At 41.1% G+C, this 26,873-nt stretch overlaps 2 protein-coding genes across 4 annotated transcripts; one reads left to right on the top strand and one right to left on the bottom strand.

Annotated features, from left to right (window-relative positions):
- The first annotated feature begins 338 nt into the window (after positions 1 to 338).
- On the top strand, positions 339 to 2,400 carry LOC139202997 (small ribosomal subunit protein eS27-like). Its single transcript, XM_070832622.1, has 4 exons — positions 339 to 486; positions 887 to 995; positions 1,625 to 1,735; positions 1,859 to 2,400. The coding sequence occupies exons 1-4, from the start codon at positions 481 to 483 to the stop codon at positions 1,885 to 1,887; spliced, it is 255 nt and encodes an 84-aa protein (XP_070688723.1). The 5' UTR covers positions 339 to 480; the 3' UTR covers positions 1,888 to 2,400.
- tpm4a (tropomyosin 4a) lies at positions 2,243 to 26,131 on the bottom strand. Of its 3 annotated transcripts, none has more exons than XM_070832619.1 (9): positions 25,853 to 26,126; positions 23,661 to 23,786; positions 8,521 to 8,654; positions 8,246 to 8,363; positions 8,026 to 8,096; positions 7,851 to 7,926; positions 5,664 to 5,726; positions 5,209 to 5,278; positions 2,243 to 3,600 (listed from the first exon to the last, which is right to left on the bottom strand). In XM_070832619.1, the coding sequence occupies exons 1-9, from the start codon at positions 25,964 to 25,966 to the stop codon at positions 3,518 to 3,520; spliced, it is 855 nt and encodes a 284-aa protein (XP_070688720.1). In that variant the 5' UTR covers positions 25,967 to 26,126; the 3' UTR covers positions 2,243 to 3,517. The 3 variants fall into 3 exon arrangements, with proteins under 3 accessions (XP_070688720.1, XP_070688721.1, XP_070688722.1); XM_070832621.1 differs by lacking the exon at positions 2,243 to 3,600 and adding an exon at positions 4,309 to 4,427 and having other exon boundaries at positions 25,853 to 26,131; XM_070832620.1 differs by lacking the exons at positions 23,661 to 23,786; positions 25,853 to 26,126 and adding an exon at positions 17,976 to 18,518.
- Between the last annotated feature and the right edge of the window lie 742 nt (positions 26,132 to 26,873).

Below are 26,873 nucleotides of genomic sequence, written 5' to 3'. Positions count from 1 at the left end.
TACTGAAAAGCTTATCTCACTTTTTCATGACCAACCTCGTTATCAGGTCATAGTTGTTTCAACTCTTGTTTAGTCCTGCTTATAAACCTAATAGTCAAGGTGACACCTTCATGTACTCGACATGGGCCAGTTCATGCAGTATAATTCATGGATGTATAAAGATAACGGTACGAATGTATAATTATCTGTTGTACCTCCCCCATATATATATATATATATATATATATATATATATATATATATATATATATATATATATATATATATAGAGAGAGAGAGAGAGAGAGAGAGAGAGAGAGAGAGAGAGAGAGAGAGACCCCGTCCGCTCGGTCTCTTCCGGTGTTGTACTACCATGTAATCATCCATCACACCAACAACAAACCACTGCTGACTCTGAGAGGAGAGGAGCACCTGAACTACACATCATACTCAGTACATCCTATTTGCTCTGGACGAAAAACCTGAGAGATCTGAGCAAAAATGCCTGTAAGTGAAAACCTTTTTCTTAATAATGTAAATGTTTTCAGAAATGTTAAGACTTGTAGAGCAGTTCTGATTGACAGAGCTGTTGTTAATAATTAATAAGCATAAAATTACATGGAAAAAATAATTAGAAACTTTTATTAATCAATTGATAAATGTGGTGTACAACGTGAAATGCCTAAATGTGTTGATAAATCGAGGAGTGATGCCTGGGCTTGCCTGGACATGTCTGTGCACTTGCTCTAAGTGGTGATTCATTCATTAGACTGTAGGGGTCATAAGAGTGTCAGCAAAACATAAGTTATTAAATGAATAAGTGCCATGAAAATAACAAAACCAAAAATCGTTAATTGAATTCTTTACAGTGGTAAATGTTGTAAGTGTGCCATGATCTCGGTTGCAGCTGGATCAGGATCTGATGCACCCCAGTTTTGCAAAGCAGAGGACAAGACACAAGAAGAAGAGGCTGGTGCAGAGTCCAAACTCCTACTTTATGGATGTTAAATGCACAGGTGAGGACTGTGCCACATATGTCATTTTCTAATGTATTTGTTTGATTAATTATATGCTTAAAATGTCTCAAAAAACTCTAATTAATGTACTTTATAAGAAAGAGCAGAGCAGACTTTACCTGCTCAGGAGGCTCAGGTCTTTTGGAGTGCAGGGGGGTCTGCTTAAGACCTTCTATGACTCTGTTGTGGGATCAGCCATCACAGCTGTGGACGGGAAGAGACTGGATAAGCTCATCTAGAGTGTCAGCTCTGTCCTGGGTCGCCCCGTCGACCCAGTGGAGGATGATGGCAAAGCTATCATCCATGAAACAGAACGACTCCCACCCCATGAAGGACACTGCAATATATTTATTCAGAACAACCTCACTTTGTGCAATATATTAATTTATCTTTTTACCTCACCTCACAATGTGCAATACTTTCTAATACCCCCCCCCCTTCTTTTCCATTCTTTTTAATATTCCCCCATACAACATATGTATGTTATGTTTCTATTTTTATACATCCTCTGTCTCAACTGTACATATTTTATACATCTCCTCCTGTCTGCTGTGACATTGTAAATTTCCCCGTTGTGGGGCTAATAAAGGAATATCTTCCCATCTTATTTATCTTTACATACTCTCCAGGCTGCTACAGGATCACAACTATCTTCAGCCATGCCCAGACTGTGGTACCATGTGGAGGCTGCTCTTTAATCCTCTGCCAACCAGGAGGGGGCAAATGCAGACTGACAGCAGGTGAGAAAAAGTCACAGAACTTTTATTTCTGCCAGTCGTTAAAAAGTGATGGACACCAGGTTTTCTTTCTTACCGTTTTTTCCTCTGATCAGATATTGAAATGTTGGATTTTTGTCCCTCTAGGCTGCGCCTTCAGAAAGAAATATTCTTGATCTGAAATCGGCCAAAACAACCATGACATGCAGGATTGTGGGCGATGGATGAATGCATCTGACCTTCACTCTCCAGGATTTTAAACATGGCAAATCATTAGTGGAGAAATCACCTCTGTCTATGTGTTGAAAATGTGCAGTGAAACTTTATTCCCCCTGCAGAGTGTCAAAGGACAGAGGAGAATTCAAGCAAACTGAAATCATGTACATGGACATTCCTTTACGCTCAAATCGAATTGTATGTGCATTAGATTGATATGATGTAGCACTTTTTATGTGGAGGCGTGACTGCTTCAATTGAATGAGTAAAACAGAAGTAAAAATGTTTTGTAATCACAAAAAGTCCAATGAGTCATGATTTCTGTAAAACATTTATTAGGTTGACATAGAGGGGGGGTGGTGAATGAAATATTTCAAAATGGTCTTGATCACGTCTGAGGTGCTTTTCATAGCCCTGGCATGAGATGAAACCACGATGACCATCACAAACAAAAATAAAACATTTTAAGAATTTATTGTCTGCGTTATGTGTGTTCTTTGGTCTTGAAAGTTCCCCTGGCAAAAAGAAGTGGTGTAAATGTAACAAAACCAAAAAACCAAAAAAAAAAAATTAAAGCAAAACAATTTCTCACATACCTAACATTATTCTACTATATACAATAAGTATCCATGGTTGATAAAACTTGACTGAGCTTCCAGTGGTTTGGGGTTTTGCCCGCTCATGTAATACAAAATATAGTAAATCTGGTAAGTGTTGGCTACATTACGGCAAATTATTGGCAACGATGCAGAATGTGTCAATGGTCAGGTCACACTTGGGGAAAGGTAGTACAGTTAAGAAATGCACAGCTCTCCAAGAAAAGAGTAGAAAACATCTCATGCACATAAATATTCTGTGCGTGCTCCACATGTAGGTCTCAGGATAATCAGGGATTAGCAGATGAGGCATTGCTTTTTACGTACATGTAAGAAAGCCTAGAGTGACTGTGCCGCATGTGCCTTGATCTGTTTGTTTATGAATGAAACCGTTCCATAAAGTCACCCGTCCTTTTGGCCTTCATGCTGTTTTTGCATCTAGAAGGATACTGCTAAGACAGGTGCGTGTAGATCAGACGTCTGTTAACTTCTAGCGTCTTAAAAAAATAAACTAACTTCATATCACCACTGGGTGGCACTTCAGGGCCATTCTAATGTTGACTGAGCAAAACCCAAGGCCATCTGTAGCTTATGTATCAAAATAATCATGCAGAGGCTTAATGTATGTGCACATAACATGTAAAATTTAGCCAGTTTAAGTGGTTCAGTGACCAAATCTGAGGTTTCTTTGGGTGTAATAATTGCCAGTTCTTGTGGTCAAAATCATTTCTGGGGAGATTTTTTGCAATCACAGCTGGAAATAGAAATAAAAAAAAAGAAGCCATGTGGTCAAAAAGACTTCCCATCTAAAAGAAAGAAACAACGTTGTGCCTTAGGAAAAAAAAAAAAAAAAAAAACATCAAGGGACAAGCATTAAGTTAATCCCCCTTCACACGGGGAATAGAGATTTTACAGCTCGAAATGTGGAATGGAGTCGAACATTGAAGGAATGTTACGTGACGATCTCATCCTCTCCAGCTTCCTCTCGGTGTGTTTATAAGCTGTTCAGTTCCATCAGGGTCTGGTCCAGGGTTTGATGCATGTTCATATTGTCTGCTTTGGCACATGATAATTTGTCTGGAGAGGAGAGAAGAAAAGTTTCACTTTAAAGCCTCAACCATCAGCAAATAATACTGCTAATGTCAAGCTCATTAATTCTCTTTATAGGTTTGTCAAACAGCATCCTTTGCAAAACTGCACCGAGCGCTGTTTTACTGAACAGATGTTTTGCATATAGCTATTTTGGTTAAGTTGTGCCACATGCAAAAAAACTCAAACCAAGCCGCTGTGCCGTTCATGCTGACTGAGGACTGTTAGTAGATTATGTTGTGGACTATTTAGGGGAGGCTACACTGTGGTGTCACTGGTTTTATTATATTCATTTATCATTTATGGACACGTGAATATATAATATCAGAAACCAACAAATGGAAGTTAAATGTAACTTTTTCAAAGGGGTGTTTTTAAGGGTAAACGAGTGATGCAGACTGAATTAATTCACACCAAAACCAGAATAATGTCTCACCTTGGCTCTCATAAACTTGCAGATAATTAGATGTTCAATGTACATTAACAACTAGTTTCACAAGGGCAAACTGTTGATTACCTATTTACAAAACTTGGATAATCAAGAACAGAAAGACAAAAGCTGTGAAGTAAGAAAGAGGAGGATTTTTAATTCATTATTTTCTACATAGTAAGATGGGCAGAAGGCACATATGATCCACAGACAGAGGATGAAGAGTTCAGAAAACTCAAAACACAGGGCAGAAGAAAGAAAGCGAGAGGCACAGAAAGAGAGGCAGAGAGGTGTGAGAGCATCTACAGAGATGTCATGTCATTGAGGGCATGGTCCAGCTCCTCACTAATGGCCTTGTACTTCAGCTTCTGAGCATACAATTCATCTGGAGGTCAGAGGTCGACAGGAAGTGCACACAGGTGTCAAGGACAGCAGCGACACAAACAAGCCAAAAGCGGGATGAGGACGAGAGACAGATGGAGGAAAAGAGCAAAGGGAGGAAGGAGAAGAAGAAGAAAAAAAAATAGGTCAGGCTTTTTTAAAGATGCAGAAATGTTTGGAAGCAAGAATGATGCATATCTAATTATCCGTGCAGCTCTTTAGCAGGGTGAGGTTTGAGCATTTAAGCCCGTTTTGAATGTCTCATAAAACTGCACCAATAACTCCATAAACTCAGCTGCCTGTGGTTCAACAACTAAATAATGCTGACCTAAAAACATCTGAGCACATTCTGTCCTCTTTGCAGCGTGGCTGACATGGAGTAGTTGTCCTCCAGAAACAAGCGTCTTTTATTAGCTTGTCTTAGGTAAGGAGTTTCTATACATTTGGCAGGGAACCTTTTCTTTTCCACTGAAAACATTTCCAGCGTTGCTGAAATAGGACACTCCTCCTAGGGTCTGTGTCAAACTGAATTATATGTAATTATGCATGTGTGCATTAAAATGAATTAGGACTTTGCCCCTGACCTACAGGAAACTCCACTATAGTATCTGCTTGTTGTTCATCAACAAACACATTTCCTGCATCCTTAGATGACTGGGTGTTCATTTGAAGCCATTTAAAACTACTGACTGACTGAATATCCTTTGGCTTTGTGTTGTGTTTATCAGAATATATACAATAATATACTGGTGCAAACAAAGAGGTGAGTGGTACTGATCTCATACCTTCCAGGTCATCAATGGACTTTTCCAGTTTGGCCACTGTCCTCTCTGCAAACTCTGCACGAGTTTCAGCCTGACAAAAGCACAGACACAGTATGTTATATGGTAGGAAACAAGCTATAATGCAGTGAATTCAACGTCCAGGTCTGGAACACTAAAGGTGCCTGCCCTATATGGAACAGTTATCATAACAATGGCATGTTTTACATTTAGAGGTAAATTAATGCACATATTAAGCTGATAAAATAAATAACAACAAGCTGAAATAATCACACTAAAGTGTGTGATGAAAACTTATGGGGGATAACATGCAACAACAACATCCATCCCATTGTTTGACGTTACTAATTTTAAAAACATACAGTCCATGCTCAATTAGTGTACACTAATGTCATCAGAGAGATTTTTTTAGTGACATCTTCCTGTTTGCTGTGGGATCACTGGAACCAGGATCTCACCTCCTTCAGTTTGTCAGTGAGAACTTTGATCTCCTCCTCGTACTTGTCTTCTTTTTCTGAGTACTGTTGACAGAGACACAGAGAAATACCATTACTTTATAAGTGGCAGTATCAATACATGCTCACACACGCAGACACACACACACACCAAGGATTATACACACTCCCTCTGAGGAGGGTTATGCAAGACAGGAGGCAGTGGTATGAAAGGGGCAGGGTGCTGGCCCGGCCTGGGTTGAGTTGTGCTGTGATGCCAACCGAGTGTCTGCTGACATCTTTTAAATCACTTCTTAAAACTCATCTTTATAAAAAAAAAAAAAAAAAAAAAGCCTTTTATCAATGCAGCTACCACTCCAATGTAACTTTCCAACATGTCTTATTGGTTTCACTATGACTGTTACTGTTCCTATCTTTGTTGTTTGTTGTTATTGCATATTTTATTATGTCATTTTGTTTATCTCTTAAGGGTCCGACTCGATTAACTTTGTTACAAAGTTTGATATTATTATTATTATTATTAGTATTATTCTTATGGCAGACCTGACTGAGCAAAGCAAAGACATGTGTTGATAAAGGTGATGTGGTAAACCTGGCATACCGTCATACTGCCTGTCTGTGCCTGGGGAGGAATTCGATGTAGCAAACAGGAAGAATGTAATGCAGGTCTCTATTGGCTGCTGGTATACTGAAACAATATTAAACCTGCATGTGCAAAAAAACAGCCTCAGTGGCTAATTTGGCATGAAGAGGATAAGTTATTTTGCAAACATATTCAACATATCTAAAGAGTTTGGGTCTTGCACTCTCAGTACATTCAGGTTTTCATCTTAACAACCTGAGGGGAAAATAAATGGTTGCGTTGAGGGCCTGATGATACACAATTACAATGGAGGTAGCATGAAACAATACTTTGGTGATGTGGTATCCCTCCCTGCTCACTCAAATTACCGTCCACTGGGCCATGAGAGCAGCCCAAATGATAGGATGCAGGGAAGTGGAGATGAGAGTGTGCTGGGTGCCAGACCTGGTGTTCAGTGTGGACTGTTGTATATATTTAGCTTGTGTATTTGTGAGAGAGAACGAAAGCAAATTCATAAAGGATCTGCCAGCTTTGTCATAATCAGCCAATATGGTTTGGCAGGGACAAAATGTTGTCAGTCAGCGAACGCGTCCTACCTTGGTAAACAAGGCAAGGCAAGGCAAGTTTATTTGTATAGCACATTTCCGCAACAAGGCAACTCAAAGTGCTTTACATATTAGCAAAACGAGAACGTAAAAGCAAATTTAAATTATTTATTATTTAAAAACAAACAAGAGCAATTAAAACAGATATAAAAAGAAGTAAAATAGAAGGGAGATAAAACAGATTAGGTTTCTGGGAGTTTGTTCCAGATAGTGGGTGCATAGAAACTAAATGCTGCCTCACCCTGTTTACCTCTGACTCTAGGTACAGTTAGAAGACCAGTACCGGATGATCTAAGAGTTTGGGACGGCTCGTAGTTGAGTAGGAGGTCATAGATATATTTCGGCCCTAAACCATTTAATGCTTTGTAAACCATCAGCAGGATTTTGAAATCTATTCTGTGAGAAACTGGAAGCCAGTGCAAAGATCTGAGGACTGGGGTGATGTGGTCCACTTTCTTGGTGTTAGTGAGGACTCGAGCAGCAGCGTTTTGAGTCAGCTGCAGCTGTCTGATGGACTTTTTGGCGAGATCTGTAAAGACACTGTTACAATAGTCAAGCCTACTAAAGATAAATGCATGGACTAGTTTTTCCAAGTCCTGCTGGGACATAAATCCTTTTATCCTTGATATGTTTTTAAGATGATAGTAAGCTGACTTTGTTATGGTTTGTTTTGTTGTGGTTGTTCAGATTCAGGTCTGAGTCCATGACTACACCTAGATTTCTGGCTTGGTCTGTGGTTTTCGGCATTACTGCTTGGAGTTGAGTGCTAACTTTTTGTCGTTCTGCTACGGCACCAAAAACAATGACCTCAGTTTTATAGTGGATTTAACTCACAGTTTGTGATTAGTCTTACACATAAGCCAAACAGAATGCACTACAGGATAAAGAAAGGTTTGCTACAGTCTGCTGCATTTTTCCTGTGTGGAAAAACTCCACTGATCTGGCACTTGTAAATGTATAAATGTATTTCTGCTGCAGGCAGCAGTCACACGGCCCTCTCACCTTCTCAGACTGGGCTTCTAGGGACTTCAGGTTGTTGGTCACATTCTTCAGCTCCTCCTCCAGGTCACTGGCTTTACTGTGGAGGCGGACCAGCACATGCTTTGTTTTAATCAAAGAGCAACATGTGAGAGCGTGTTTGTCTATGTGCTGGTGTTAATGCCTTCACTGGTTTTACCATTCTGAGAGCTCAGCCCTCTCCTCAGCTCTCTCCAGGTCTCCCTCCAGGATCACCAGCTTACGGGCCACCTGAGGAGCAAAACATTAAAGGTTTAGGTGGAATATTTTTGGACCCTTGAAAGAGTAGGTCAGGTTAAACTAAAAATGCCACGACAGAGGAATGCATCCCAATTTAAGTCAGTCTTGATCCAAACTAGGTCCCACTGTCAAACCCTCACCTCCTCGTATTTACGGTCGGCCTCCTCAGCGATGTGTTTAGCCTCCTTCAGCTGCATCTCCTGGATCTCCATCTTCTCTTCATCCTTCATTGCTCGGTTTTCAATCACCTTCATTCCTCTGATTAGACAGGACACAGACATGAATGATTCCGAACACACATACAAATAAGCCAGTAAATGATGATGGTGCGTCACACTGAAATAGGTTAAACACACAGGCAGTTGCATCTAACGAATATCAAGTTTGAGTCTTATTCAATGTGATTTCATCTGACCTCTCGCTCTCGTCCGCGGCCTTCTCGGCCTCTTCCAGTTTCTGCAGTGCCGTGGCCAGCCTCTCCTGAGCTCGGTCCAACTCCTCCTCCACCAGCTGGATACGACGGTTCAGAGCTGCTACATCACCCTCCGCCTGAGAGGAGAAAAAAAAAAAAAAGGGGGAAGAGAGAAATGTAGTCATTCTTTCATTCATTCAACTTTAAATCATCCAAGCTGGTCCCCCCCTCCCCCCTCTTTCCCAACTATGAAACAAAGAGGGCAGTGAGGGGAAGGAAAAGTCTACAGCCAGACAAGAGAATATGAACAGAAACAGGGACAGTTAGAAAAAGAGATCTGCTGCTTTATTCTAATTGTCTGCACGACAAAATAAGCACTGTGGTAAGTCCATTCTAAACAAAGTGAATTAATGCTATTATGTAACCTATTAAAGATGAGTGAAGTTTAACTTCATGCTTTTCATGCAAGTTATGCCTAATTTAATTTTAAAAAGCTGGCTTTCTATTCATCAGTCTCTCATTAGAGGACGTTCTTTGTCTCATCAATGTGGCCTGAGCAGAACATCTCGGAACATATTCTTGGTATTTCTCCAACATAGAGCTGTCTGCCATTTTCAAACCTAACGACTTATGGTTTATAAAACAGTTTGTAAAGTGAATATCTTAGAAATACTGAATGATAATTTAATGATAAGACTTTTGCCGTCACTTTCTCACACAGTGTAAGCGAGAGAGAGTTTTTATGTCTTTCTATAAAAGAAATGTACAAAAACTAAACTTAGTGCCGTTATTGCATATTCTAAATAAGTCTCGGGGGCACCAGTAACTTGTTTTTCCAAACACTGTACCACTGTGCATCTACTTTTGAAAGCTGTTCCAAAGGGATCAAGGCAGCCATGTTGGGGGAGAGACAACTTAAAAAAAAACATTTGGTGCAACGCTTCAATAGGACTCTTACTCTGGAAAAACCTGTGTTTAATATGTTAATATACAATTAACTGGATATAACCATAGTGTCATGACCATAGGAAGACATTTTGCCTTATCGCCTGTGTCCTGTACACATTCACAGACACGAAGACTCAATGCACGTGGAGACGTCTGAAAGTAATTGGACTGAAATACAGAAAATCTCATCTGTGGCATGAGTAAGTGAGATACTGTAATCTATTCCGCATGTTCTCCTGAGGCGCTCATGTTTCACAAATCAATAGTTGAGTCTTGCTGATGAATAATAAGCGAAATGGAGACAGCTGGAGGTCCTTGGAGGATCTTGTATAGAAGCGCGGCCTACCTGTAATAAACATTCACTGACGACACAAGGCTCCTAACTTGCTGAGTCTGGCAGGAAAGTGTAATCTTTTTTAATATCTGAAGATCGCGGGACTTTAGAGTTGAATGAAGCGTTTACAAGAACTCAATTTCCGCTGACTGTGAATGCAGAACTGAGCCAAATAGGGTGGACAAATGGGCTTCTTCTCATCTGCTCTTGGTAAACAAAGGCAGAGAGAGGAAAAAGAAAGCAAACAGACAACTATACAGGCATTTCCTCTCTGTTGGCCGGGGAGTTTATCCAACCGCCACCTCCTAGGGAGCTGCTTTCAACCTAAAAAACCAGCCCAACTCAGTTTTCATACAAGAGTTACCACAAAGACGCTGTCCACTGTTAAAATGTACTTTACAACAACTGGTTTACAACCAGACAGCTCAAACTGCACTACTATATTGCACTTTTTAACTGTTACAACACTAAACTATTCATTCAGACCCACACAGGTTTACACCCTATTCCCAAAATGAAGCAGCTGGGGATTTGTTAGACAAACAGACATTATTCTGTGCTCAGTTGCAGGGCAGCAGTTAGTGGGTCAGTGACTCATTAGATCGTTATTCAGTCTGTCAGTCACATCAACAAGTCAAAGTGTCTGCAATTCAGTTTACAGGTAGGCGAGTCATTGTGCCATGCCTTTGGCGAGATAAAATTTATTTCGGGAGGAAAAAAGGAAAGGATTAGCAGTGAGGAGGAAAGGTGACACTGCAAAGAAAACTCAGACAGCTCAATGGAAAAAAGTTATTAAGTCTGTTTGTGCTCAGAATAAACGGACCTCCATCCAGTCTAATCTTCCATTCTGTCATAGGCTCAATATTTCAGGAAATGAAAGCATGGTTTCCTGCTTGTTGGCGGCTGGCACAAGCTTCTTTTTTAATTCTTAAGATTTTCTCCCTCTTGTCTCCATGTCATCTTAGACTGCTGACTAGCCAGTCAGTCTTTCCACCTCTCTTTTTTTTCCTCCCTCACTTGGTTCTTTTTTGTCCTCTCCCAGGTCCTGCCCTACTGCACCCAGAGCTGCCAGGGGAGGCCGCTGATACGAGACAGGAAATGTCTGCCGAGCTAGCGCTGACATGCCTTAAAGCGGCCAGCACTTGATAGAGGAAAACCTAACCCAATGCGGAATGAATGAAAAGTTATAAATCGGTCAAACATCTTGAAATCTCATCGGCAGCGTCCTCATCTGTCGACAGCACGTCTGGCTGGTGAGAAAAGTTGAGCAGAATTGAACTGGAGCCTGAAATAACAGATATTGTTACCTCCTCAGTCCTGAGTGAAGCAATGTGCTGTGAAGAATACTGTCTGCACACAAACAAACATGCTATTCATGAGCTTTAGGTCAGCTACAGTGGCACATCAGATGCCGTAATGCACTTCCAGACACACACGCTCTGCAAACATGCAAACAGACACCCTCATTCTGTCAATCTCTGCCTCTCTCAAACAAACATAATTACCAGCTAGCAACCGGCTTGTTGCAATGCTTGTTGTCAGGTAATGCATTACCACAAACACCAAAGTCTCAGCTAACACCACTGTGGTGGTAAAGCCATGTTTGCAACCAAATATAGGCATCTTATCAGTTATCAGATTTTTACAATCAAGGGGGGGATCCCCTTATAGACAGAGACGGCCTTGTGTCAAGAAAAAAAAGCTTATGTGCATACAGCACAATCTCTTATGCCACTAATTCATCCAGCCATGACCAGAGAAGAGAGAGCTTTTCCTGTGAATCCAGAAGATCCAGCTGAAAATACTGCAGCTTTAGAAAATCATTTAACCAAAGCTTGAAGGACAGCAGCACGAACTCTTGGAAAGGTTTTGCACAAAAAAAAAACCAAAATGATAGCAGTGTTAAGATAAAGGTCTCAAAAGCTGAGAACTACTAAGCCAAACAACAAACCTTTACTACAAGAATAGATACGTCACTTTACAAATGAGGATCTTTGAAAAGAGTGACAGGAAGTGTGCTGCCCAACATCCTTTCATTTCCTCCCTTTGATTGTTCTCTCTCTTTCAGAGCTGGTATTCTCTCCGTCTCTGGCCAAGCCTCTTCCTTTAGCAGCCACTTTGCATTCTTCGGCTGCCAGGGACGCACACCGCCTTATATGGTAAAACAAACTATGGAGAATGTTTGTGGTGGAGTATCAGGAAGATCGTGGCACCAAGTACACACACACACACACACACACACACACACACACACACACACACACACACACACACACACACACACACACACACACACACACACACACACACACACACACACACACACACACACACACACACACACACACACACACACACACACACACACCTAAATGTGAAAGATACTGGACGACAAGTAGCTCCTCTGTTATCAGGCTAGTTTAATATGTAACACTGGGAGGTGAGTGGCACTCCAGTAACTGCTGACTTCTTCACAGCTCCCCTGGACCAGCTACTGCTTTGCTAAAAGACCTTCAGCCATAGTGGCTGTAAGATTCTTAAAGAAACAGTTTGCAGAGTTAGATGAGAAGATCGACACCACTCTCGTGTCTGTGCAGTAAAGATGAAACTACAGTCAGCAGCTAGTTAGCTTAGCTTAGCACAAAGACTGGAAATGGAGGTAAACAGCCAGCCTGGCTCTGTCTAAAGCAAACAAAATCCACCTAGCAGCACCTCTAAAGCTCCTCCCAGAGTCTTTGCTGGTTGACGTGTAACTGTGATGACAAGCCTCTGTAAAACCACACTGTGCTGGTTTTACACTTTGGTTTTTGTTTGGATTAAACAAACAAGATATGTCGTGTTAATAAGTGATCTTAAGAGGTGCTGGTATGCAGATTTTGTTACTTTTGTACGAAGCTAGGCTAGTTTCCACTCTCTGTGCTAAGCTAACCAGCTGCTGGCTGTAGCTTCATACTTGGTATATAGACAAGAGAGTGGTATCAGTCTGCAGCATATTTCAAACTATTCCTTCAGCAGTCCGTGCCGCCTGGCTGGTCACAGCAGCATCGGTAAGTGACACAAACTACAATATGTTGGAATAAAGGACTCTAATGTGCTTTTCTATTCACCTCTCTGGCATTGGTTCACTATATATTGTCCATCGGCCTCTACTTAGTAAACAGTCCACAGCCTGGCTCAAAGATACAGCACAGTTCTACTGGGAGTGACTTAAGAAATACCTGAGTGTATTAAATGCATTAGAGATAGAATCAAGGACAAGTGAAAGAGGAATCTAATTATTGGCTGATTCCAGGGCAGTGGGCTAATGAGCCGCACAATGCTGTTAGGTTTCAGGGGAAGTTATTCCTGACACTACTGCTTGCTACTCTCAGCGTGAATGTGTGTCTGTGATCGCGTTATCTTTTCCCATAAATATCTGGAATGCAAAGACAGCTGCGTACAGGGTAAGTCAGCCTGTCATGAGGTATGATATGTAAAAGAAGGCTATTAAACCTCCAGAGAGGCTCTCTGTGCAAAATGGGATTTGTCACCATTTTTCTACAGGACACTTCAGACTTTCACACAGATCTTGAGCTGATTTGAGTCTTTCGTTCAGGCTCTGCTGCGTAAAAGCGAAGAGTCTAATTCTGACAAGAGGTTCATTGCACATTTGTAAAAAGGCCCTTCGGGAATCCATGAAATACACTGGGAAGCAAACTATTTAGCAGACTTCAGAGGGTTCAGACAGTTCTCCTACTTGGTTTTGTTGGACGTTAGATAAATCTTAATGACACTCGTAGAAAACAGCACAGATCTTTAATTGTGTGGTCAATGAACAAATAGAGGGCAGGTGATTTAACTGCTAGCAATCGTAGTAGCAGTCCACTCTTACAATAAAACTGTTTATACACTTCTTTCAGGCGAAATGAAAACCATTTCAGCACCAACATTTTAGCAGATGCAGAGATCCTGCTTTGACAAACACATCAAAACAAGTTTCTCACTGCACCTTGCATGGATCCATTAAGAAAAATACAGGCTCAATGTGTTGGCTACGAAATGATTCAAACACTGCTATATGCTATAAACGCTACACATCATTTCCACTCTACAAATGCTACTGAGTGACATTATAGCAAATTTTGCTTTGCTAGCACCGACTGTAAATATATTCTACTCCTTGCTTGAACCGCAACCTTGGCCTACATAATCAGCTAAGCCACAAGCAACTAACATGGGAGTTTTCCCCAGAATGCCAACACTGCCAAAACGTATTAACATGTGGCACTTATATTTGGAAAGTTGAGCTATTCCCAGGGAGAAATTCCAAAGAAAACAGTGAAACCAGGAAGTAATTCTTTCCACAGAATCTGCTGGAGGCTCAGCAGAAAACCTTCAAAGCCACTGACCACACCAAGCAGCCAACAGATGACATGTCTCGTTCATTTTGTCAAAGTGATGAGCTGAGGGAAGCTGTGATTAAGATAAGCATTACTTAGTCAAGTTAAGTCATTTCCTTAAATTAGCTTTCAATGTGAGAGATAAGTGGTATAAAATGAGCACTGTAGTCATGTATGTAGAAAACAACTCCAATGTGTCAGTAAAATCCAATGTAAATGTCATTATGGTACATCAGACACAGACAGTTCTGTATATAGAGACAGACAGTCAGAAATTAGTAGCTGACCCCCATCGCCATAAGAAAACTAACTTCAAGGGTACTGAAAAGAGATGTAGACATTTTGAGATATTTCTGAGTATTGAGCTGTCACTGAAGTTGTACACCACTGGCTGGACTCATTAACAAACGCTCAGTCCACCACACACAATAATCTTCCTGTTGATCAGGGCTGGAGCTCAGGGACAGGAAGTGTTGGGAGTTGAAACACAGGAAGTGCTGGAGCAGAATCGGCAGACGACATCCTGGGAGGGGCAGCCGAGGAGGAGTTGGGACGACCCACTTCCCAACACTTAACTCTGAGGAGGTTTTTAGTCATACTTCCCTTTTTATCTGGTTTTAGATATGGATCAGTCGGCCACAAACTGCATTTCTACACGCTTTGAGTCAAAACACCAATTATTCCCATGGAAACTGTATGTTGTCTCACAACATGACTGTTCTGAAAACAGCATGCAAGAGCTCCAACTTCAAAAGAGGAAGTGGATACTTATGAGCTTTTTATATAATGTTGATAATATAGTTGAAAGGTGGTGTCACAAATTTGATTCAGTTTTGTAAAATGCAGCCAATCTGGTTCATCTGTTCTCATGGCCATAAAGAAAGTACGAATAAATGATCATCTTTGGCCCGACCCTCACCTCTGAGCTTCAACCAGCAAACAAGTTAACCGCTGTGAAAAGTGAACAGCTCATTGAGAATAATGGCTGCACATAAAACACATCTTAAGATCAAATGAGCATTTCAAAATCATGCCACATCTCTGTAATCTGACAGAGCCTTAAAGCATTATTGAATGGTTGAGTAACGTCTCCAGAGGCATGAAAACCGCAATAGAAATAACACAAAACAATTAGTTTTATTTTTTAGTGAGACATGTGGGCCAATGTTTCTTTATGATGCCTCCACATTCTCAAACAATGAATCATTTCCCTACACACACTCAGCAAGGTCCCAGTTTTGATCTCTCCCTGCTCCGATGAAAGAGTTTTTGTGCCAAGGAATAACTCCAGGTTGCCCTAATTATTCACATATGGGACAACACCAACCCCGCCGCACAAATGCACTCCTCCGTTTGACTTTGAATGCACACAGAGTGAGGTGTGCAACAACTGAAACTGCTTTTACACATTAAGGTTGACAGGGATACAGTGGGAGAGAATTCATCATATTCACTTTGCAGATAAACGACCATTTCAATCCCCCATCTATCATTTACATGTTATTTAAGATGTCTGTACACATTCTGGAGTAGCTGTAGGCACATATAGGGTGTCTTTAAGTGTTTATTGATCCATTTGTCAACACCTTTAACTCCTCCTCTGAGGCATCTAGAAGATAATAATCGACAATATCATGTAACACAGCTGTAACTGTAAAAAACATATCTTTATAGAAGGAGTTAGTTGAAAAATAGTATGCAAAACTTAAAATAGTTCTAATTATGTTATGCTTATATCTAACTTATACTGCGTTATTTACAATTTGTCATGTTTATATACTGCTCACAAGTGGTAAATGGGATTTCAGTAAAAGTATGACCGTTAATCATCTAATATCTCAGGTTATCAGCCCACTTCTGACAGTATGCTATCCTTTAAAAGTTTAGTTTTATATGATAAAATAGTGGATATGCTATTTGAAGAATAAAACTCAATTGTTAATACTTTAAAATAATGTTTGACTACAAACTCTGTGCATGTGTCACCACATGCGCGCTACTGTACTCAAACCCACCCCTTACATGTGATAGGAAACACACAGTAACCTCATTTAACATTAGAAATGAATACGGAGGTGTGTGCCTCATTATCCCAAAAGGTGAACACGACCACAATCAACCATCACAACACCACAATACTTGACGTTGAAATCAATACATTTAATATGTCCCAGGCCTGCAGCAAACAGACAACTATGACTTTAAATGTATAGGCTCGTTTAAACTAATGATTACTGACGTCATGGTGATGAATAAAGTTCACATCATAATGACCAACAAGCTGAGCAAACGCCCAATTGTTGAATTAAAAAGGCGCCTTGTTACCTAATAGGCAGTCTGTAACAAAGCAGTAGTCCTACAGCAGGCCAGCTCCTTTCATCATCTCAGCTCCCATATCTTTACAGCCACACCTTCCCCTCCCACTCGCCTTCAACCTTTCTACTTGTCCTGTCATTAACCAGCTCCTATGCAAAGGATATGGCACCACATGCCATAAAGCAGCATGTGAAACAAGTCAAGACTGTTACCTAACTGTGCTGCCGAGCAGTTTTTCCTCCAGTCTCTACCTGTTCTGTGTGAAGCTACACAAGTCGGATGTGGGCTGAGTCAAGAGACAGGCAGGTGACAGACCAGGGGTGAAAACGCTTGAGTCACTTTCAGCACATCCATGCGTCTAGTTTGAGAAACCACAGGTTTGTGTAACTTCAGTTGTGACTTGTGCTTATTACAGAATAAGTTGTGCAACCGCTGCTGATAACGTATGTTGAAATATAAACACAGAAAATAAGGCAGCAACAAACTATTATTGTCATTATTGATTAATCTACCTTTTAACAGTTGGTTCAACAGGATGTAAACCAGTGGAAAAAAGTGCCCGTCAAAAGTCCCCAAAGTGACATCGTCAAACGTTTTGTTTGAGGAAACAGTCAAGACGTTCAGATTGTTATCATGGACAGCTAAGAGAACATATTCACACTGAGGAAGCAGGAACCAGTGATTTTTTTTTTGCTGCCATTTTGGCCTTTTAAGAATCCTCAATTTACTTTTGTTTAATTTTCTGTTGATCAACTAATCAATTGTGCAAGTACTAACTTCATCCCAAGTTGAGAAATGGCCCATTTTCAGACTTTTCCTTTGAATCCCTAATAACAGAGCAGACATTCTTGTAGGTCTGTGCCCTTAATTTCCCTGTCATCAGTGGAGGCAGGATGGTATGGTGGTTAGGCTTTCATCCAGACAGCTGCTGCTGGCACACGTCCACCCTGCTGAAGTGTCACTGAGCAAGTCAGCAACAGTGTGAGAAGTGAATCCCAGGAATCCCACAACACTGATCCCCTAAATCTAAATGGTGGTGGTGGCTCTAAAAGCTGCCAACACCCAATTAATAAGTAGGTGCGATTATATATTGCAGGCATATTTTACATAATAATTTAAGATTAAGAATATTTTCATTAATTATAGGTCTTCTGGTAATCAGGTAGACTAAATTTTGCACAGTAGGTCCAGAGCTGTCTACGTACATTATTCACAGTACTTTCACAGCGGCCTGTGGGTCGGACATCACTGAGCATGCGCACAGACCTGCAGGAATCCAAACTTTTTTTCATTAAGACCAACGCCTTGCATTGTGGCTCCAACACGCCCGCGAATGAATCAATGACACCAACTATTTAGACTTTTTAAGAGCGCTGGCAGATAATGTGAAAAGGTTACATCCTAGCATCAGTCTGACAGGTGACGGTGGGAAAAGATGAGGTTAGAAGAGGGAGAAAAGTGGAGGGTTTGATTTGTCTCACTTTCTCTCGGAGCTCCCGTTCACTGTCCAGCTCTCTCTGTAGGACCTGAGCCCGGTCCTCCGCGTCGTCGGCCTGCTGCTGCAAACACTGAATCTTCCTCTTGACGGCATCCAGAGAGTTCATACTTGCCATTTTTGACTGATTTGTTACTTAATTTAAGACTACGCGTAAAAAAAAACCACTTAAGACTATTTCTGCCTTGTGCAAAAATAAGTAGGCTAAAGCCTGCTGCGTGTTTAGTCTATTAAGAGTAATGTTATGATCAGAAAAATGACTGATCGTTGATCTAAAAAACAAAATAATCAATGTCCGCCCGGGGCCAAAGTCTTTGGAATGTAAATGAGGCGTTCAAGTGCAACAAAAGTTATATAACCAGGAAGTAACAGTGTCCAGGTGTTCTCCAAATGTTTCTTGTGGTCTGTAGGAAGGATAAGCTCATGGGCAGCACAGAAAGTTGTCCTCGGGAATGTAGCAGATTTGGTCCGGACGCTTTGAGTTTGAGAAGGAGGATTAGAAAGGCAGCGCGGTGAGGAGAGCGGAGAGCGCCAGACTGAGGAGGAGGAGGAGGAGACAGATGATCGGGACGGTGAGGTCAGAGAGGGCGGGGCGTGTGTGTGTGTGTGTGTGTGTGTGTGTGTGTGTGTGTGTGTGTGTGTGTGTGTGTGTGTGTGTGTGTGTGTGTGTGTTAAAGCTGATCCCTGTGACTGATGTGATCACTGCTGCGAGACTTCGAGAAGAAAAAGAAAAGCCAGGATGAATCACTTTCAGTCATTGTAAAGGTGCAGTGCCCGTAGTTTAGATGTCACACAAAAACTCCAACCAACTTCAAGTTTAAAGTGTGAAGCTTCCATCCTGTGTGTCAACGTGTATAATGTGTGTTTTAATGTGTGCATTCATCATTGAAGCTATATAAGTGGCCCCTTTACTGACCTTATGAAGCAAATACAGTTTATGTGACAACATCATCATAAAATTGAGTGTTTCCTTAAACAGTTATGTTCATTCGGTCATGGCAGACCACAGACTTAAGACAAAAATTATTCAAATGGCTTTCCAACAGTGAAGTACGATACTGGCATCGGATCAGCATCAGTATTTGATCAGGAGAGAAAAGGCTGGACGGTTGTATTAGGTCTGAGGTGTTGCAAAATACTGCAACACACATTTTTGCTTTCAAATCTTTACTGTTTTAGGAAATATTGGAGATCATAGACACATGGAGCATGACTTCCTGAAAACTCTGATAAACACACAATGTGAGATAAGGTGTTGCGATTTAGCATCAACTCGGCCATAAAGGGTCACAAGATTACAGTAAAAGGTTGAGAATCAGTGATGAGATATGATCTATAATGCAGAGCTAGACTGATATATTAGACAGTGTTAGCTTATTGCTGAAATGTTGTTCCCATCGTACATCATGTGGGTCCATAAGTAACAAGTTTACTGTTCAAGTGTAAAATGTCTCTAAGGTCATACGCATACTGTTCTTACACTTGTTCTTCAATTAGGACAAAATCTAAAGAATCCTTATAAAACCTGTATGTTAGGTGTTTATATAAGAAGCAACTATCGGCTGATATTTGATATTTAAATCTCAAATATCAATATTGGTACTGACTGCAAAAATCCAGCATCAGTCTGATATCGTTTTATGCTGTGATGTATCATAATGTTATATGATGCTTACATTCATTAAAGTCAAAGTCTATGGCTGCATCGTTACTTTATTCTAGATGTGTTGAGTTGTGATGGTGTGCATCATTTTACGGATTACAGCGCAGCTCACTACAGCCAGTGTCAGGTATTGCTGACAAGCAGCAAGCTGAAGAGATGAAGAGGTTGCACAAACTGTTAGAACGTAATTAAATTGATCAAAATCTTCTGTTTTCTCTTGTAATTCAGTGACAGGAACATTAGATGCAACATGCAGCAAACTAATCACATGGGCTGCATATAAATTCATACATGGCAAAGTCATCCTTTACAGTTAACTTTATATTATTAACCTGTTTCTAGACCTCGCACCTCTTGGGAAACCTGTTAGGCGAACTTTTAACTAGAGTGTCAAACACCATAAATTTTTTTGTGTTTTGGGGAACTGTGTGAGTATTTGTCTTGAAGGAGTTAACACACAAACATCATCCACCACCTGCCTGTAAATAGCTGATGTTCACTGTATGGGCGTAAAACAGATTTATGCTGCAATCTGTCATGTTTCTCTGCCAGCCCTGCCCATGTTTACCCTCTCAGTTTCCTATTCACACGGTCGGCCTGTGAGCAAACACGCTGGCTGGACGAGCAAGTACACCAGCAGATCTGAGCTCGCTTCGGTTCAAGTTAAACTCAAATTCAGGCCTTGCTGGTCACTACGAACAAGAAAATCTCTGGCAATCAATCTCATGTGTCGATTGAGCTTTTCTGTCTGATTTGATCCCTTGCACCGGAAAAGCTGGAAGCATTGATTTCATTAGACACAGGAGTGTGGGGTTTTCTGTTTGCCTTAGCTGCATTCCTGACATACCAGAGCCCCCCTGCCTGCTCTCTGCTTTCTCTTCCCAGCCGCCCCCACAGTCAAGCTTTCCCCTAAAACTGTAACTGTTGCTGCTGTGAATGGTGTTATCAATACCTGCATTAAGACTACATGGTGCCACCCTCATTGGCTCTCACCACCTTTGCTTTTCTGACTCCTTTATGCTAATGTTACGTATGATCTAACACTCTTAAAGACAGACTCTGTGTGTGGTTGCATGAAGGGATGACCTAAATATCAGCAGTGGTAGTCGCTGGTGCAGGGAACATTTTTCATGAATCACAACTGCTCGCTTGTTGGGGTCTTTGGCTCACTGTTCCGCTTTCCCAGCCCCCTCCAGGTCTCCGATCTGGTCGTGCTCTTTGTGTGAATTCAGATGTGTAATGACTTGACTGCTGCCTCTAATAAGAGACATGTGGGAGGGAATTCATGGATGTGGAGTAGAGAAGCTTCACTGGCTGAAAAGGTTGGTGTCACTGTATATGTAAAAATCTATTTTTAAGCAGATCTACATTGTTTTAGTTCTGTTTCCACCTACCAAAGCACCCACCCTGTAGTGGAAGCTGCACCTAGTCATACTCAAACTACAGCTTTTTCCAGGGGCCCACTTGACCCACTTTACATGTGAGGCCTCGCAGAACTCTTCTCCGAGTTTATTTAATCACTGCGTGAGGATAACCCAGCGTGTCTCAGCCTCAGTGTCTGTGACTGTGTGTCAGACACTTCCCTTCTCTTTGTGTGTAGTACAACGCTGCGTTTCCCTGGGATATCCTCCGCAAGGCTCAAACAATACCACGTCTTGGTGGAAGCTAGGAGAGCTTTTGTTTTCATGACTCTTCTCCCTGCTCAGTTTGCTCAGTAATCTAATTAGAATGACTGGATTCTTAGCTGTGGTTATTAAGGTGGCGTTTCACTGCTAAACTGGTATGATCAGTATTCTATCTTTACCTTGGACATAATTGAGTCCCAAATACGGATAATACTTTGTTGTGATTTAAGTTTCCTCCCTCTCTCTCTCTCTCTCTCTCTTTCTCTCTCTAACACACACACACACGAGCGATCACACACGCCTATGCACACATGCACCAAAGTGCTGGAGGACCCACCACTGACAGATATACAGCTCTGTGGTTTGCGGTGTTGCCAAATATCTAAAATATGATCTGTTTTCCTAGATTTCAGCTGATTATCTATGGGATTGCAGATTTTTCGAATGTTCTGCTACATTTAGTGAAATTAAGTGATTGTGTGTACAGATATATTCTCACAAACTTAATATGTAGCTTGGGTCTGATGTAGAACATACAATCCCCCCAATATAGGATTGTTCTTACCATTCATACAGGATTACACAATAGTATCATTTAGCACTTTTACTTTTTTAACACAGTTTAAACATTTACAGCGTAGTCCAGCATTAAAAAGTTAACGCCAAGGGGAACACTTTGTTAACGTTTGTTTACTGGTCTTGAGGAGTATTACTGTATATGTGGAAAAAGTTGCTTTTGTGGCTCCAGATATGGATGTCACATGACGTGGCGTCTGTTTGGGCAGAAAGCTACAAATTTGAAAACGAAAGTAAACGAAAGGAAACGGGAGGTGTGGGCTTAGAACAAAGTGAGCTTACTAGACCTCTGATGGCCACTCCTCATCTCTGCTTAAGGCTCCATTCGCCATTACTAGCATACCAGAGCTGAATCTCTGTGGTGGAGTTGCATTGTGGGTAATGTAGGTGCCATGTTTTGAAAAAGGAAGATAACACCTCTGGTTCTGCTGCACTGACTTTAATCCTTTTTAAAGAACTGTGAGTTGATTGTGAGTCTGATGATGTTATAGGAGTGCACTACTAAACTGGTGGAGTTCTCTTTCAAGTTAAAGTACGACGGTACTATAAGCTAAATATACTTAAAGTATCAAAAGTAAAATGTACTAGTTATGTCTAAAAGGTTAGAATTATGTGATTGTAAATACAATGTCTTCTTGTATCACATTTCTGGATTTTCTTTACATATGCATTAATGTGTTAGTAGCATTTTAATGTTGCAGCTGGTGTAGCTGGAGCTAGTTTGGCTACATCATGTACTCTTGAGTGGTTAAATCTATAACAATGCATCATAGTATACAAGCTGATTGCAGAAAATCTTCATTGGCAAGGTAGCGAGTAGCTACAACATTCAGATAAATATTGTCGGGTAAGAAGTGCAATGTTTCCTTCTGAAATGTAGTGGAGGTCAAGCATGAAATAGTATAAAATGGAAGCATTAGTACAAGTGCAAGTACCACACAACTACTAAGGTAGGAATTTACTTTACAGAATTACACACTGGGTATAAATAAAGTATTTCTAATTTCTGATTTGAGTTAATGTGCTTACATTCCAACATTAGAAATCCGTGATGGAAAGAGTGCCCGTGGTGATAATCACATGTCATAAAACAAAACTTCCATATTTATGTCACATTGTTGCTATTATAGTAAAGTCTGCACGCATACAAACTGTAAGACGTGTGACGCTGTACACAGAAATAAATATAGAAGATTTATGATCCCTCAGAGCCAACTTGAATGTCAGAACTGAAGACAAAAGCCAAACGGGAATTTGGAATAAAAGCATGAAGACAGTACTTTGTCAACACTGCAGCTTGTCTGTTAACCTTTGCTGCTCTGGTTTGCTGGTTTGGAGGAGTGTGTGCGTGTGTGTGCGTGTGTGTGTGTGTGTGTGTGTGTGTGAGGGGGTTACAGTTTATCCATGTGTTCATCTTTCAGGAGTGGCTGCACAGGAATGTAACAGTCTCTGAAGTGCTCCAAACCATTCACTGTGGATCAAAGTGAACCCACAGCTGGTGCTGGCGGAGGAACAGCCCAGCTGTGGAATAATGGTCTCTAGTTTTCAGTAGTGCCATGGTAACATCTCAGTGTGTGTGTCAATGTCGGAAAAAGCAAGTAATTAATGACAAGAGCAGGAGCTTCTTGTCAATAATCAAACTCCTGCTGAAGATTCAGTGGGAAACAGAAGTGCATCATTATTACTGAAAAGGCAGTTTCATTTCATATCTCGTCAGTCAAGTGAAGTGAAACTCAGTTGGCCCCGACCCCCCTGTGTGTGTGTGTGTCTGTGTGTGTACAGTGTGAGTGTGTGATTCTTCACTCACGTCTGTGGCTTTCTTCTCGGACAGTTCCAGTTTCTCCTGAGCGTCTTTCAGGCCCTCTGAGAATTTGTCCAGTTCGTCCTCCGTCTGCTTCATCTTCTTTTGGAGGTCCATCAGCTCCTCCTCAAGCTACAACAGGAGAGACCGTGATTCCATTTTGTTTCTGTCTTTTCATCCAGACTCTATTCTCTATTATCTATTATCTATTATTTATCTCCATTATCTTCTTCTGTTTTTACCCAACCTTTCCCCCCACTTTTACCCCCAAGTTTGGAATGAAAATGTCCTGTCCACTGCTGCCACTGTTACAGCTAACTCCAACGCTGACCCAATTCAATTCAATTGAATTCAACTGAATTCAAGTCAAGTCAATTCAATTAAATTCTGCTTTTTTCTGATCTGTTCTGCTCTATTCTATTTTAATCTATTTTGTTCCTGTCTATTCTCTTCTCTTCTGGTCTAATCTATTCTTTTATATTCTACTTATCTGCACTATTTTGACATTTTCAAGTTACATCTTCTTGCCATTTGTTTGGCATGCTGAGACACCCTGTTTGTTGGAATCTCACTCATTATCATCTCACTGAATTAGTTTTACCCTCAAGTTAAAATAAAACTGTTTATATAAGCAAATTGATGGGTCATATCCGTAAGCTGTGAGGTGTATGTATTGCACTTAAATAATGGTTCAGTCTGTTGGGGATGTTGTTAAAGCCCAGGTGTTTGAATTCAGACTGGTGATACAGCAGCAGTGGCTGATTTGTTAGTCTAATTGTGTTTATGATATTTGGGAACTTTTAAATGGTAATGGTTTACTATCTGATGACATAAACCCTGGTATGTAGAGCCTAATCTTATCCCCTCTCTCTCTCACACACACACACACACACATACACACACACACACACACACACACACACACACACATACACTCACTAAAGGTTAAGTGTTCCCCTCTGAGCCCATGAAAGACTCCTGATAATCCTACTGAATACCACAGAGTCATTCTCTCCTGGTGTCTAAAAATACAGCTGTTATCAGTGAGTACACACAGACGCCTAGGACCACGGGCCTAAGTGTGTGTGTGTGTGTGTGTTTAATTTCCTATTTGTCTGTCTGCATGTATCTTTTTGGTCATTATGTGTGTGTGTGTGTGTGTGTGTGTGTGTGTTGTCTACTGTGTTGGATACACCTGTCAAACGGGCTTTATGACAGACAGATGCTCCATTAACTCTTTTTAATCTGCCCCCTTAGGGAGGGATGTCACCGCTCTTTCTTCCCCAAAGACTGAATCCTGACGCTGGGTGGTCTCATCACCTGAAGTGGCCAAAACCACCATGAAGGGGTTTGATCATTTGTCTTTGAGCATCACTGTAAACAGCATTAATACTGACCCATTGTTACTTCTTTCAGCTTCTACTAGTTTCTCTCAGTATGCGGTCTTCAGGTGGTGTCAGATGGTTTTTTTTGCCATAAAAACTTCACTTTTGCACGGATCAACCGAGGTGATCAGAAGTTAGTGTCTATACTTTGGGATGCCTGCATTGCTCTTCTGATTAGGCGTTGAGTTTTAGCTGGAATTTAAATAATGACATGATTATTTTAGACAAAATGGAGCCTAAATACTTTGAAAAGCTTATCCTGAGAGCTTATCCTTATTCCTTTTAAGGAATGGTAGGAGTTTGTGCTTCACATACTGTTACAAACATTTGTTGAGTTGAGGGATGGCAAAAAAAGAACTTCAAATATTTTCTTGATGTGATACGACTTAGTAGGACAGTAAATTAGCTGTGAGGAATGTAGTCTACACAAACGAGAAAAGTATTTACAGACTGCTTACTTATGACAGGTATGTCTGGTATGTATCAGTGTCGTGATTAGCTTAAGAACTGGATAAAGAGAAAAGCCTAAAAGGAAAACATATGACTTATGCTGGGTCTGAATTTCTTTCTACAGCATTTTTCCAAATAGGTTTTGTCCTCCAAATGAATCAGATGATGAGCACTTCCACCAGCTATAAAATAGGTCCTTTTCTGTTTTCATCTTGTGTGTTTACAAGTTATCTTAATCCATATTACAATTATCTCTGTTATAACTGAACCAAAACATGATCTGGACATACTCTCTCTGACACTGTCTTTCTCACACATCTTCTGACACATCCATCTCTTTCCGTTCCCCTCATTCATTCCCACCTGCTTGCATTTGTCCTCTGCTGCCTTCTTGTCCGTCTCTGCCTGCTCTGCCCTATCGATGGCGTTCTCCTTGTCCAGTTTCAGCATCTGCATCTTCTTCTTGATGGCCTCCATGGTGGCTGCTTGGTTGGATTTCTATCTTTCAGATGCAAATAAATAAATCTTCAAAAGCACGAATATGTGTCTCCCTTTGCGTTGAGATGCAGGAGATTCCGTCTTATGTACAGTTCTGGAGGGAGCTGGAGTCCAACAAAGCTGCAGAGAGAGAGAGACAGAGAGGGAAGGGACAGAAAGTAGGAAGGAGACAGAGAGAGAGAGAGAGATGTGAACAGAGATGGAGAGTTGAGCCCTATATGGGTAGTTATTTAAACTGCACCAGAACCTGCCTCCACTCTCTAATCACCCCCACCACACACACACCTCCTCCCATGTTCTCCCCCTCCCTCCCTCTCTTCATCCTTTCTCTCCATCCTCTCCCTCTCCATCCATTGCCCCTTCACTCACCACTCTGCGCTCACTCCATCCCGACTCCCTGGCTATCACTCTCTCAGACACATACTCTACCCTATCAAAACACCTATCCAAGGTCTTTCTATGGATTGGTCTGGCTTCTCCACTCCACTCACTCCCTCTTCAAACATTGCTGATCTCCTTATTTGGGTTGTTGTGTTTTCAGAGAGAGCCAGAGATCAGACAGGAGAGGGAGAAGTGCAGGTCCTGTTTCCACATTTAACCTCCTGTCAATGGATAAAGACTCCTGCTGGCACACAACATCTCACACTCTGGGAGTGTTTAAGAGTGTTTATAATAATGGATCAGAGGATACATGCAAAGTGGAGAGAGAGTTTGAGAGATAAAGACAGACACAGAAAGAGAGAGAAAGGGTTCCCATGCTGTAATATTAACACACTGTCATAATATTTGGGCAATAAAGCTGAAGGTGTTGCTCTGGCTAAGTCCAATGTTATGCTAAGGAGACTTAATCTAGCCAAACAGAGGCCATGATGTGGTTTGAAAGAAA

This window comes from Pempheris klunzingeri, chromosome 6, assembly GCF_042242105.1.
Source record: "Pempheris klunzingeri isolate RE-2024b chromosome 6, fPemKlu1.hap1, whole genome shotgun sequence".
Classification (NCBI taxonomy): domain Eukaryota; kingdom Metazoa; phylum Chordata; class Actinopteri; order Acropomatiformes; family Pempheridae; genus Pempheris; species Pempheris klunzingeri.
The sequence above is the reverse complement of the archived record's forward strand: the minus strand, read 5'-3'. Positions and strand labels throughout refer to the sequence as shown.